This window comes from Chiroxiphia lanceolata, chromosome 6, assembly GCF_009829145.1.
Source record: "Chiroxiphia lanceolata isolate bChiLan1 chromosome 6, bChiLan1.pri, whole genome shotgun sequence".
Lineage (NCBI taxonomy): Eukaryota > Metazoa > Chordata > Aves > Passeriformes > Pipridae > Chiroxiphia > Chiroxiphia lanceolata.
In genome coordinates, this window is record NC_045642.1 from 52546333 (window position 1) to 52561570 (window position 15238).

The 15238-nt window shown below is 46.5% G+C and overlaps 1 protein-coding gene across 3 annotated transcripts in view; it reads right to left on the reverse strand.

Annotated features, from left to right (window-relative positions):
• CCDC85C (coiled-coil domain containing 85C) overlaps nt 1-15238 on the reverse strand; it is a 110909-nt gene that overhangs the window by 5147 nt on the left and 90524 nt on the right. For 2 of the 3 annotated variants that reach the window (XM_032690636.1, XM_032690634.1), the window contains exons 4-5: nt 7059-7154; nt 529-627 (exon numbers count right to left, since the gene is read on the reverse strand). In XM_032690636.1, coding sequence (XP_032546527.1) covers nt 529-627; nt 7059-7154 — 195 coding nt within the window. Of the gene's footprint in view, nt 1-523; nt 628-7058; nt 7155-15238 lie in introns of all 3 variants that reach the window. The other variant, XM_032690637.1, reaches the window with a different exon arrangement.

Sequence of the window (15238 nt, forward strand, 5' to 3'; positions counted from 1 at the left end):
GTTTGGTACAAACACTCATCATACAGGATGTGGCCAGCTCAGTTAAGAGTGTGGTTGCCCAAAACATTGGCAGTGCTAATAGCACCCCACGTATCAGAACAAGAAAATTCTCTCTCTGATGTTATCTTATGGTTTAGGCTCTAACCCGTTCAAGCTGTTCGGCTTTAAAGATGGCAATCAATTGCTGCTTGGCCCAAACCACATCCCTAAGGGCACAGGTGGAGACAACTGCTAAGAGGACTCTTCTAGCCAGGGAGAGCCCCTTGCACATCTCTCGGTCAGCTACAAGAGCTACTCCACAGCCTTGAAGGCAGCAAAGTGGGAACTATCTGCTGAGCAAAGGCTGCTCCGTGCAGTGAACAAGGCACTCACGTTACAGACACCCAAAACAGTGGTCAGCAGAGCCTCCACTCTTCCCTTGTGCCTGTGGGCCTCACAAGGCTTACACACAGCAGATCCCCTGCTCCTCCATACTTCTAACAAATGACCACAAAAGGAACCCCAAGAGTTGCTGAGAGGAGTTATTACATTGCACATTTCACGAACAATCGCCTTCTCCTTTTCACTTAGGTCTTCTTCATAATTGTCTTGCATTTGCCTGTCCAGATTTTCATGGACCTCAAGGACCTACAAAAAAACAATATTAAAAAAGCATTATGATCCTCAAATAATTATGTGTGTCCCTGAGAATATCATTAACAAGTACTTAAACTGGCAGGATTCACAAAGCCTCAAGACGAGCAAAGACGAGCGTGACACCAAACTCGGCACCTCCATCCTCCCTGTTCCCCTGCGATGTCCTGCCTCTGTCCCACCACCTGCATGTTGTGGCTGCTGCCACAGTCCTGGGGGACCATGTGACAATTGGCATCAAGTTGCCTGTGTCCAAGAGCACATCTCTTCCAGGAAGGCTGTTGGTAGCCCCACGTTCCAGACAGCCCCCCAACAAGGCAGCCCCCCAGCAATTTGTGCTCCCTCCTTTCCCGTCTTTCACAGGAGTAGGGCTACTCTACTCCCTCCTACTAATCCAAGTCGTGGGGCAACTGCAGTGAGCCCAAGCCAGCAGCCTTTAGGTCTGACGGTGTTTTTGGCCTTCAGGGAAAGAAGGGAACAAAGGTTTGTACCACTGAAAATCCCACTGCGCAGCTGAAGTGTGTGGTCTTCAATCAGCCACGAATTTGCAGATCTTAAACAAACATGGCTAATTTCACTCACCTTTTGGCTGAAAATTGTTTCTAAGTCAGTTTCTCAAGAGAACCCCTTGGAGGCCCCCAGTGACAGCAAGAGTTGGGCTGTTATAATAGAACCCTCAGACCCTGAGATGCCTATGTGATTCCCAGCTCTTTCCCACTCCACCTTTGAACTGGTTGCAGGCAGGCTGTGAAGAGGATGGAAACAGGATGGGGAAAAAATCTACTGCCTCCCAGGACCCTGCGTGATGACTGCAACTCTCTGAAGGTGCCATCCCCATTAAGTGCCAGGATGATTCTGAGCCACCATCTCCTTGTGCCACAGGTACCCTCTGAAGATGGAGCTGATCACTTCAACACCCTGAGCTTTACTTGAATCTCCATCAGCACCACTTCCACTCACAATGCACACATGTAAAGGTAAGGGCCTTGACCAGAGCTGGCACATGAGTGCATTGCCTGCACACACCCCTCCACCCAGGATTGCAGACACAGCTAGAGAGTAACACCAGCTGCTCAGTGAGTTCATCTGGTGCAAATACAGATGACCCCAGACTGCACCCACAGAGTGGTGAGGCCAGGCACATGCCTGCAGCACCCTGCCCACAGGAGACTCTAGGGGAGTGAGGTATCACTTTTCCCTCCTGCTCGTGACTACGGGGCTTTTCCTATTATATTCATGGGATGAAAGCACTGCAAAAAAATGGAGACATGGCTGTAAAAGGACAGGAAACCCTTGAAAGGGAGTGGGAGAAGGATTTGAGACTCTCCAAGGGGGCTCCACTCTGTGGCTCGGAGGGCATCTCCACTGGGCACTCCCAGATCTGGGAAGAAGCAGGTTTCCTTGAAGAGGCAGAGAGGTGACAGCTGCAGTAGTGACATGTCAGAGTGACACATCCAGTGCTCATGTTTGTGAGCTCCAAGATGCCACTCAGCCAGGTGGCTGGGCCACACCTGCAGATTTGCTTTGGGAAGACAAGTAAATGTGCTGTGAAAGCAGCTCAAAACACTGCAAAAAAATAGTGGAAACATCCTGCCTGTGACTTATTATCCTAGATTTCAGCCTGGCAAAGTTTGGAAACAGAAGTGTGACTTTTAACTTCTTTGCCTGAAACAGCACTTGGAGACATGCTCCCTGGGCACTGATTCCCAGGCCACACAAGTCTGGTAAGATGCAGCAGGTCTATGTGGTTGTTGTGCCCCATCATGTGCTGCCCACACCCTGCACCTCTACAGCAGCTCAAGGGGGAGCCAGCCCTGGCCCGCCACATCCCACCTGGGGCACATACTATCCTGGCCACCTCCACAGAGCTCCTCCAGGGAGGCAGTGCCCAGCTGTGGCCAGATGGTCCCTTGATTACAGAACAGAGGCTGCCTGGGGCTAAAGGCAGCCTTCACTTCCCACTGGAAACACACTGACCCGAAGAATACCCCTCCATCACGTCAGCATGCATTCAGAGAGCTCCTCTGCATGGGCATATTGCACAAGCTGGGCATAACTCAGTGCAGGACTGCCTCCAGATTTTATTGCTGCCTCTATACACCTTACCCAGGGCTTTGCCACTGGTAAGCAAGGTGGTCAACTCAGTGGGCAGGGTCAGAGCTCCTGGAATTACCCAACGCCATCAAATAGCACAGCACATGGTCTTACTCGCCACAACACATCCATATGCATGTGAAGATTTACAACAGGTGTGGTTGTATGCACAAATATTCCTATACCTCCTAGGGGAGTACAGTGCAGTGGTAGGGTGGTTTCACTCTTTTCTGAGGTGTACAGCAAAGGCTTCTCCATGAAATGGGATACCAGGGTAGATTATCCCCTGGTCTGCTTCAGCACAGCAATCTCGCTGTACTGGAACTGTGCTACAAACAAAAATAGGTCATTCTCCTAGGGCCCTTAACCCACTTGGGACCAATCTTTGCACATATAAGAATTATCTACATCCCTTCTAAGAGGAGAGGAAGGGCAAGAGGGATGCAAAAAGCATGTACGTGCTGACAAAGGGAGCATCTATATTTTGCTAAAGAGGAGGGAATTAATTATTGATTCAGCTGGACTCACACATTGAACTTGCTTGTCTGGAGTCCGTGTGCTTCCGATGCTGGCTGCAAAGCCAGCAGCCTGCAGAATCACATCCTGGCGTGGAGCGCCAGGGCTGCCTGGCTGACAGCTCAGCACCGGCTGTGTCCACAGGGCAAGCGTCAAGGACAGCCATGGTCTAGGTTAGTTAAAGATCACATCAGCTCCAGCCTCTGCTTCACACAGCCATCCATCTTACAGGCACAGGAGTCCTCAGTGACTAAAATAAACTGGTTTTCTACTACTTGTGCTTAAACTAAAGCCACACTCCTTAGTCTATGAGGTGTGAAAAGGTGGCACAGTGTATTTCTTTCAGTGGAAATGTCTTTTAATAGTGTTACCAGGCAGAGCTGGAGCTGAAAGTTGATCAGATGGAAGTTTGTTTGTACTTAATTTCTGAATCTCATTTACTCTGGAAACCATTCAACAGCCTACCCTGGAAAGGCATGTTGGAAGAAATGCACTCTGAAGACTGAAATCACCTCCTGAAGAAAGACAGGAAGGCCTTCTTAACTGCTGACCCAGCCTCAAGCCATTCTTAGATCCTGCCAGGTGCCTCTTGGTCTGTTTAGAAGGAGCAGGTTAATGTTCCTCCAGTTACACCACTGGGGACTACGGACATACCTTCACATCAGCTGTCTGGCTCAGCTAAAGTTCAAGGCCTGTTGCACTCAGTGTGGATCTAAGAAACCAGGGTACTATCTCCTGTGATTTCTGATGCTTCCCACCCAGGGAACTTTCTGAAGACACCATGAGCCTTGCTCTCAATGAGCATGCTGGCTCATCTGGCTTTCTCTCCCTGCCAATACCTAAAATAAGGAACATCTCAGGTGTTCTTTGTGGACCTGCACTGACCTCTGTGACCAAGGCAGTGTCACCTCAAATCACCAGGTCCATCACATCCACCTCCTTTCTGACTTGCTGTTACTGGCCCCACATGGCCAAAATATAAACATATTTAAAAAACAAACCAACAACCAAAAAAAACACCCCAAAGCGTCCAAATGACAGTAACAGCAACGTTGGAAGAGGAGTTGAAAGCTGAGGTACTCATTTCTGCGACAAAAAGCACTCTGGGATTGAGGAATGCTTTCCAAAGGGTGCAACACCTCACTGAGTTTGTTGATCATAAGTCAACTGAACAAAGCACTGGGGAACACAGCATCTACTTCAACAGTGGAACAGTCCATATGACCTGCTAGGATTTTTCCCTAGTTTTGGAAGGTTAAATCCTACCTTACACACAATTAGTGGGAGTGTGATCAGCTGCTTGATGGCTCTGTGAGCATGGAAGAGGTCCAGGCTGCTGCTGTGGGGGCAGCTGGGTTATAGGCTAAATGTCGTTCTCTTACATTTGTCTCCTCCTCACCTCCCCATGTCTTTAGCAGTTTGCTCAGTTCCTAAGAAAAGTGCTTTGATGTTCAGTGAGATACTGAGCGTAGCATGTGTACTTTTATTCTTGTTAGCAAAACAGCTGGTAGAAAGTGCCAACCTGTCATTCTGCTCCTTATTAGTAAGTGCAAACAAACAAACTATTTCAGAGCAAAAATAAAGAAAAACCCTAAAAGTGTTCAAGGAAGAACTTACGGTAAATTGTAGGCAATGCCTTCAGCCACATAGATAGCATTCAGCTGCCAGAAATCCTAAGGAAAAAGCCTGGGGTAACATTACATAGGTGGGGTGCAGACAGAAGCCAATCCAGAAGCTCTGCAAATCCATGTGGAGTGCACAGTCCCTCAATGACCTTTGCGTGGGCACAGAGCCGCGTCCTGGCGGCCACATCACTTCTGGACAGACTTGCATGCAAGCATCCCACAAGACAATGAAGCCAACTTCATAGAATCACAGAATAATAGAATGGTTTGGTATGGATGCCATGCACTAGATCAGGTTGCTCAGGGCCCCCCATCCAGCCTGGCCTTGAACACTTGCAGGGATGAAGCATCCACAACTTTTCTGGGCAACCTGTTCCAGTGCTTCACCACCCTGTGAGTTAATGAATTTCTTCCCAACATCTAATCTAACCTTCCCTCTTTCAGTTTAAACCATTGCCCCTTGTCCTGTCATTACCTGACATAAAAGTCCCTCTCCCTCTTTTTTTATAAGCCCTCTTTATGGTACTGGAAGGTGCTATAAGGTTTCCTTGAAGCCTTCTCTTCTCCAGGCTGAATAACCCAAGCTTCCTCAGCCTGTCTTCATAGGAGAGGTGCTCCATTCCTCTGATCATCTTCATGGTCCTTCCATCTCTCCTTGCCTTTCCTTACAGTAAGGAGCTAACCTGCTAGAGCCATAAGGACTTCCTTTCACAGCTAAGAAGGGCTTTCTCTAGTATCTGATGTAGTATAGCCAAAGCACAAAGTCTCATTTGTAGGCTGCTCTCTTCTCCTCCTCAAGGGAAAGTCATATCACAGGAGGTGAGGGTCTAAGCTAGTAGACCAGCTACATGACAGGGCTGGCACTGGAAAAGCTGCCCAGTTCTGCAGGGTGCAACTAAGACCCACTCCACATGCTACAGCATGCTATGGCCAAAAAACCAATCTGCAGCTGGAGACCACCAGCTCACCACATTTCACTGTGCCACAAGGGAGAAGAAGAGATTCAGACCATGACCAGTTTCCTCAGTCTTTTCAGTTTTCAGATGATCCTTGGAAATGGGCCATAGGATGAAAAACTAAACACCTTCTCATCCCTCCACACTGACCTGCAGGAGAATTTCCTCCTCACTTCAATTGTGAGAATATTTTTAACCTCAAGTGAGTGAGCAGGACACATCACGTGAGCTCATTTATGCCCCAGGAGATGTGACTGCTATTTCACCTGCTTCCTGACTCAAACCATGGCACTTGAAGACAGACAAATTTACCCCACTGGCCAAATTATGAAATCGCAGAGAATTTCATCCAGCTCTTTCTAGGAATCAACAAAGCTCTGAAGTAGAGGGATTAATAATACGTGAAAACAACCAGTCATCCAACTTCATTTCAATTGCTTTATATGAGTCATTGCACCAGACCTTCCAAACCTAATTTTCAGTTTCCAAGAATCTTCCTCGTTAATTTCCAATCCTTTCCATAAGCTTATCAAACTGCATCTTAAAACCATTTATGTTTCTTGCCCTTACTAATAAATTCAGTCCTGTCATTCCTAAAGCGAATAAGAACCTAATTTCTCCCCAGAATATGATCATAATCAATTTATAAGTATTTGATCTTGTAATTTAAAAACATTGCCAACTCTGCTTAATACTGTCCCTCACCACCACCTCACCAAGTGCAATGAAGAGTAGGAACAGAAAGGTACAAACCCCACAGTTTGGGAAGAAAAAGCCCACAGCAGTAGTCTGGACTGCGTCAGGGCTTGGATGACTAAATGTAATAAAAAACAAATTAGTACAAAGTGTCAGAAAAACAAAGGTATCACATGAGTTTGCAATGCTGTGCAAGGCATCAGGCATCAGCATTTAGTTCACTGCTGTCACCTCAGAGACTCAGTTTATGCAGGACTGATGAACAGAAAGGGTAACCAACACCTTCAGCATCAGAAGCTTTTGTTGGAGGCTTCCCACCTCCAAAAAATAGCTGTGCATAATCTTGCTTAGCCCTGCAACTATTTGAAGCAATGATTATTCATCATGATACAGGTGCTGGTTACCAGTAATCTGCCTGAGTATTAACTTTCTATTTTCAGTTGTTTCCACAAGAAGAGCAAATGCCCAGTTCTGCCACTCAGCTTGTTGCACCACCTGGCACTGCACTGCCTGGCTGTGGGGGTCTGCACAGCCTTACCTTCATAGCATGCACCACAGCCTCTGGCTTCTGACCAACAGGGACATACCCTGCTGCAGGAGAAGATGCAAGATCAGATGTCATGCGACCCGGTCCCTGTTGAAATAAGAAAAGATATGCTTTAATTCCCTTTGGGTGATTTAAATGAGGAGAAAGAAAATATCCAAAAAATTTGAGCACTGGTTTGTCTCAAATTGAATCCCCTTCATCTACCTGCAAAGACAAAAGACACCATCACCCCTTCCTCACAAGCCACTTGATTTAATGCCACTTAAGCGTACCATCACTCAGTCTAGATGTATTCAGGCAGGAGATCAACCTGGTTTAAAGCTAAATTGATTCAAGAAACATTTTTTTTGCTCCCTTAGGATAACTTTGTACAAGGACAAGATCAAACACTAGTCATCCTTCTAGACAAGGGAGTAAGGCAAACAAGATGATTTTCCAGCTTAAAACAGTCATTTCTAAGAAGCTGCATTTATGAAAGAAACAGTTGGCATAACTTCATTGCTTCTCTGGCAACGTTTTCCCATGGACATCAAGTACCAATCTTCAGTTACAGAGAAAATTGTGAAAGCAACCTTAAAACAAGCAGATGTCCAAACCTAATGTTGGTTGGGTTTTTTTCCAAAATGCTGGCCAGTCCTCCTGCATGAAGGGTCCCATTGGGAAAGATGCCGAAATTACATTCTACAAAAGATTTTTGCTGTCCAACCAGCCTTGTAAGCACTTTTCATAGGGCTTTCCTTTTTTTACAGGCATCCAGTTTGGATTATGAGAGACACAATATCTTTATTCAATGAGATGCACCCTGCCTCTCCCTAATATTTTTGCATTGCTTTGTAGCACTGGGAGAAATCAACAATGAAGTCATTGACCAAACTTGTATTTATTCTTCACATCCTTTAGGAAACACAAAGAATTATTATACTTGGGGGCCTCTGAAAGCAAATTAGGATGGCAGAGCGGCATGTAGCACCATCCCAGGAATGCTTTCACATACAACACACGAGACACTCAATTCTCGTCTTTTCCCTGTTTAAAAACACAGCATGTTTTATGCTTTGTCTCATCATTTTGCCTTCTGTGCAAGCTAGCTATGCCAGAAGAATCATAGAATAATAGAATCACAGAATGGTTTGAGTTGGAAGGCACCTTAAAGGTCATCTAGTTCCACCCCCCCCCGCCACGGGCATGGATGCCATTCACAAGATCAGGTTGCTCAGGGCCCCATCCAGCCTGGCCTTGAACACTTGCAGGGAAGGGATGGAGCATCCACAACTGCTCTAAGCAACCTGTTCCAGCGCCTCACCACTCTCACAGTAAAGGAGGACCAATGGAGGGGCACTTCATCACCTCTCATTCTTCCAAATGTTTTAAGTTGTAGGGGCCTTTTTACCAATAAAAGTGTTCGTGTGCATATATTAAAGAAAAAGATGAGCTAACTCACTAGGCTACAGACAAAAAGGTATGGAGCCTTTCAAGCCCTGGCCACTGATCTGTGTTTAACCCACATCATGACCAACAGCCATTTACTCATAATAGCAAACTTCATGAACTGATTTGCTGGTGATGTAAAAACTTCCTTCTGAGAGGAAGACATCTCAGAAAAAGGAAAGTTAGACTTACTAACCCCACAATAATTCTCCAAGGTTATTTAACAGTCTGGGAAAGCAGAGAGACCCAGAGACGCTCACATGGTTCTGGACCTGCTGGCAGAGGGTTACAGCTTGTTGCAGCTATGCCCACCTAGGGACATGTCCTCAGCAACCCCATCCATAACATCACACAGAAAAGGCAGAGGCTAGGGAGGGAGCACTAAGGGCTGGATCCAGCCAGTCCACAACTGGCTGCAACTTAAGACTGCAAAATGGGTTAAAAATTTCTCATGGGGCTGGTAAATGCAACAGAGTCCTTTCAGAATCAGCATCTCACAAAGGTCAAAGACATCAATACAGGTATAAATATTCTGATTTCATCATGAAAGCTGCTTTCTTTCCAAGAATGACCAGAATCATGACAATTGAAAGCAGAATATTCAGAAGTTTGTGGCCACTAACGATACTTGATATGGATCTTCCCCCATGGCCCTTTTCAGAAGTATCACAGGAAATACCAAGGAAAGGTCTAACATCCAATATTTCTGAGAGTAATTTGACAAAGTAAAAGGAATTCTGTTGGATACTGCTGCTGACAACATTTTAAATACAGTTTTCTGGCCAAACTAGAGTACATCACGAAGTCTTCTGTATGACAGGCAGCGGTAGCTTCTCCTCACAAAATTGAAGTCACTAATGAGCTACAAAGCACTTCTATGATCGCAATCACTCTCAAAATTATTACAGAATACAAATGAAACCAGAATGATTAGAGAGAAATGTTTTCTAAAGAGCTTGATCATACCTAACCAATCACCATACTGACAAGATAAAAGTAATCCTTGCAAGCACAGTGATGCACTGGATATATTGTATCACATAAAAAAACATTAAAAGGGTCACCTTTCTTCTCAGACAAGTGGTTGAAATCACACAAGGTCAATCAATTGAGCAGCCTGTGAACACAGGTAGAGGATTTGACTGAAGAAGGGAAAATTAATGTTAAAGAATGAAGGATGCAGCAAAAGAGGTAGACCCAAAACTTGCAGTCAGAGTCTAAGTGACAGATTACTTCATTTCTAAAATAGGCATGATCCTTGATCCTTAGCTTGGAAGCCAAAACCCCCAGCCAACTGAAACAGATGTCCAAATTGCTGAGTGCAGTCGTCAGCAATGGCAAGTACACCACACAGCCATGTCACTGCCCGCTGTGCCCCAAGCCACAGAGACCTCACCACCATGCCAGGCGGTTGCTACAAAAGGCCAAACATGCACACAAAGAAAATGGGGGAGCAAGCAAGGATCTCACCAACATTCCTGCTCTTTGCAACTGTAGGATGCAACCAGAAAAAGCAACCACCTTGCTAAGGCCGGCTTAATATTTATGACTGCACTTAGTGTTTTTGTGCAGCTGTGCCCTTAGGAAAGGCTCTTTCTGGAGACACAAGGAGCTGGCATTTTTTAAAGGGGGTTGGTGCTTCATTTCCACTGATTTCAGCATGGTCCACAAAAAAAAAAGCTTCAGCCAGACTCCTATCAGCTTCCTGCACAGTGGCACACATAAAGGAGGCCAGAACAGACAGGACTGCAGTCAGCAAGGAAAGAAATGACAACATATCCAGCAGGATGCACGGCCAGCCTTTGGAGGATGGAGGAGAGGAAAATGGGCAGAGTTCACCGATACTGTTAGCTGAAGGGGAGGAAATGGAAGGAATTGGAGATAAGGTCAAGGTTACTATACTGGAAAACTGCCAACACTGGGAGAAGGAAGGGAATGGGAAGAAAGAGGAGGATGTGTATTTTGCCCAGCAGGAAACCAGCTGAGGTGAAACTCAGGGGAGAGGGAACCAGAGATCGGAGATACGAGATTGGAAGAAGGGCAGGAGGGCAGGGGAAATCTCAAGAAGTCAGCATTAAGGCAGTAGGTGAAACTGCACAGATGGAGGGGATTCCTCATGCCTAAAACAGATGCATTTGGAAACTGGGTAAGAATTACCACAGCTGCACCCCAGCACTCTAACTCAGCTAATCTGAAGACATCCATCACTGCAGAAACCCATGCCCTTCCTGTTCCCTATAGCTGACATTTTCACAGCCATGGGAACACAACTGACTCAGCACCCTGACAGACAATAATAGTAAGGTTAATCTGGTTACATCCCAAGAAGAAGAAATTGTCCATATAGGCAAAAAGCAATATGGTGGTTTTTGGGGCATGCATCACTCTCAGTTTCCTCTCCCTGTCTGGTTATCTCAAAGACACCATCTTTGTATGGACATATGGCTTTTCCACTTGCTAGATTTTCATAGTGTTTGGTAGCTCAGAGATGGTTCAGTCTTCAACTTCAGACATGTGGCTGAGGCACCTCATAATTATATAAATGAATGGTGCTACAAGACAGCTCAGAAATCACCAAAGAGGATGCCATTAAAATTTATAATAAAGTTGTTAAGAAACAGCATACCCCTTTCTGTTTCAGCCACAGCCACAGTCACCCCACTAAAAGGAAGAGCTGCCCAGTGGTGAGATCACCAGTCTAATTAAGGTGGGGGGAGGGAAGGCGTCCAGGTCAGGACTCTGAGCTCCAAAGCACTTGGAGCAAGCACCTGTCTTCCCTATGTACAGGGTTTGTTGACCACTGCACCCTGAAGGTCCAAAGATACTTCTCCAAGATACATTTTAAGTAGCAAAAGTCCTAGGGAAGCAGAGGCTTGGAGCCCTGTGTGACCCATCCAATGCTTCTTTGGCAAGTTGGTGGTTTTGCTTCTCTGCAGATCACTGTGGCTGTTCAGAACACTCAAGACTGTTGTAGCATGGATCTTTGATAAGTTCAGCCCTGGAAACAACAGCCCTATCTCTGCTGCCAGGATGGTTCTGGGACTGCAGTGTCCTGAGAGGATCCTGGTGAAGCTTTTTGCATCCCTCATGGGAGGCCAGTGCCAAGTATACCCATATCCAGGCCCCCTCCCACTGGGGAAACAGCAACAAGAGCTATTCCTTTGCAACCTCTGTGCAGACAGCAGTACTGAAGCACCAACGAACACATTCCCCTATCAGCCCTTGCTTGCTCCTCCATTTCAAGCACATCAGTGCCAGATATTTGGTGGTATTAGTGATGGGACCAATGCACTTCTCAGAGCTTACTGTTCCCACACGCCATCAGTCCCCTCCCCATTCCACCAACACCATATTGTGCATGCCCAAACCACAAATCCATCAGAGAAGCTAAATTCTGTTCCAGACCCTCCTAGAAACCTCTCACTGGAGCCTGCTGGGCTTGTGGTTCAGCCTCCAAGTCTGTAAGGAGATTCACAGTTCAGCAGTATCACTGACTAAGAAAGAGAGAATCACTGCAGGTTCTCATGCCAGAGCATTCTTGAAGCTATATTCTACACACAGGGGTAAGCTCCCCAGTTCTCTATTGCTAGAATGATGTTTGATCCACTGACAGCCTCCAGTCCAATGCAGAAAACAAAGCAAATGAAACTAGCCCCATTCACTGCCCCAGCCAAGAACCCAAAGTTCATCAGCAAAGTAACAGTGCTAATGTTAGAAAGGAAATGCAAAGACCACAAATACTGCCAATGATCCTTTTTAGTCTGACACCAAAAAATGAAGAGCAGAGGCCTCAACTTGCAGCTGCTGGAAAACGTCTTGCTGTACCAAGCCACAATGTCATTACCAGTGTCTAAGACCAAGATGCCTAATGAGTCCTTATTGGCTCTCTCTGGTTGCATGGGATATGGTCCAGCACAGATGTGACAAGCACTGCCATCAATACTCCCTTCCTATGTGTCTGGAGGAACAAAATTAATAAGAGTGTCAGTAATAGGGCACACTGCAAAGTCCTGATAATGACACACCTCCACAGAGGTAAAGTAAGGCTTAATAACAGTGGGAATGCTTTGGAACCCAAGAAGAAAAGAGCCTAACTAGGGACGACAGGTGTCTGCTCTTTTAGAGGTTTTGAATCGGAAATCTAAAAAAGAACAAAGAAATTGTGATAAACAATTTCTCCTTCATTCCTCCAGGGACCTGAAAAGACATGAAACCTTGGTCCTGCCATCAGTTTTCAATCTCTTTCTGCTCAATTATATTCTTTTAATGACACCCTCTCCTACCTCAGCTCCAAGAGAGCTATTTTTGATCTGCAGAAAGGCTGCAAAAGACTAAGTTTCAAAACCCAGAGGAGAACGTCATGCCGATTTTACTTCAGCTAACAGGCACAGCCCAGGTACTGAGGATGCTTCAGACCAACCTGGAGCATACAAGCAAACGTTAATGCTTCTGAACCTCACATCATCTCCTTGCCTTCTATAAATGTTTGTCTACCATTTCAAAAAACAAGCAGATATTTAGAATTCAAACCTGATTAAATAAGCCACACTTTTCTAATGGCATACCTCAGACAACATTAAAGCTTAATGGAGTCATATCAGACACTGTGAAGTTTTTATTGCCAAGACAGAACACAGAAAATTACATTACATCAGGCACTGCCAGACAACTCACAATAAAGTTCCCAGGCACATCTATTTATCTCACAGTGGTTTTGTTTGCCTCCTGCTTACCCAGGTTTGAATTATACTTGGACCCTTCCTTAGCACCTGTCACCATCCAGGTGTTTTACGTAAATAGAAATGTCAATGCCACTCTGCAAATTAGGAACTGTTAAGGGACAAGCAGGAGGCAGTAACATGCTGACAGTTCATGGAAAGTGGGTGGCAGAGCTGGATAGTACCATGGAAAGGCGCCATGTCTGGCACCCAAGTCCCGGTGTGCTGACAGAATGGGGGGCCCAGCACATTTTGTTTTTGTGAATGGTGCGTGTGGCTACAAGTTTAAGGAAGCACCTGGAGCAGCTCCAGCCAGACATTGCTGGGGGCAGATGGGAAAAACTGGCAGCAAAATCAAGGACTGAGAGCACAAGGCCACTCTGGCATGGGAGAAGGAATGCACCAAAACCCTGAAGCATGATGTCCCCATCAGAAAAGCAGCACAGGCAGAACCAAAGGCAAGCACTGGGCTCACACAGACCGATGGTCCATTCAGAAAGAGGTATCTCCCTTCACACAGAGATGAGTGGCATTTCTGGGCAGTCACACACAAAAAATATCTCCTATTACCACCAGCCTGAGAAATTCCCTGGGCCCCACAAAGGCAGATCAAACCCCCTCATTGTTTTGCAGCCCGGGCCACATTTCCTGTCCTCCGTTGCCTTGCAGCTGCAGAGGGTTGATGTCTGAAACAAAGTGCCGGTGCCGCGCGGCGCTGAAGCGTGACATGACTTCGGGCTGACATTTTGCCCTCCCTTCCTTCAGAGTCCTTTTCCTCCCTGCTGCATCTTCACATACCCGTGGCAGCTCTGCCATTGCCACCATGAGTGGTGCTCCTGAAGGGGTCCAGCTCCTCTCACAGTCCTGCAGGGACAAGGCTCCCTGATGGCACCCTGGCAGCAGCCCCAGGGCTCCTTGCTGGCTACAAGAAGATTTCCTGGAGGCACAAAGAAGCGTCGGCTCCTCTGCAAATCACACCATGGAAAGAACAGCCTTTTTGCCACCCTGCTGCAGAGATGCCAGACCTCTGATATCTGAGCATGGGACACCGTCACGAGAGCCAGGGAGCACCCAGGTCCTTTTTGTGTCCTGTCTGCCTGGCAGATGATCCAAAGAGATGATGACACTTGGTTATTGTTATTCCATGCCTACTGTGCAGAAAGCCTGCCAGCATCCAGCTCAAAACAAACCACCAGCTCCCTTCTTGTGGGTTTAAATGGCTGCACAGTCCTACATTCCCAAAGACACAGTGGGCTGCCTTACAGCTGCGAGCACTTGACACTGTGCCACCCTGCCACCAGGCACACCAGAAGAAACACGTGGAAGATCCCACGGACAGCTGCAGCTGCCCAGCACAACACAGATCCCAGCCACGGATGGGAGTGAGTGCAGAGCCATCAGTAGTCTGTATTAGCATCTTCCCTACCAAATCAAGGGACTTTATTGCAGATGCTAATCTCCTTTGGCATTACTTAATTTGCTGCCTTTAATCGTAGAGAGCAGCTGGTCATGTAAACATTCAAATTCCATGAATTAACTGCTGGGTCCACACAGGAGCCAGACAAAGCTAGTCTGCGTGGCTCAGCCACCTCCTGCATCATCATGGTCTTCCTGGCACGCATGCATGTCTGCTTAAGTAACAAAAAGGGCTTACATGGCACTCCGATTAATAATGAAAAAATTAACTGTTTCATTGCTTTCTCAGCACAAACATCATGGACACCTGACAAAAGAATAGCCCTTCTCCCCAGCAGGCATGTAGGGGCTGTGCTAGGGCACGGAAGGGAAAGGAAAATTTCGGGGACTGTCCCAAACAGAAAACAAAGTCAGGACATTGTTTGCAACTGGATGTCATTACAAACAGGAAGGGTGTCTTTTCTCAGTACCACACACTCACAGAAGATCTCAGCTCCAGGCTCGGGAGAATCCTTGGTGCATGCACAGCTGGTGAGCCAGCTTCCTCCAGCATTGGCAGGAGAGAGGAGGGCGGTCACTGTAGGGGTTGGTAACAGCCCTGGGGAGCTG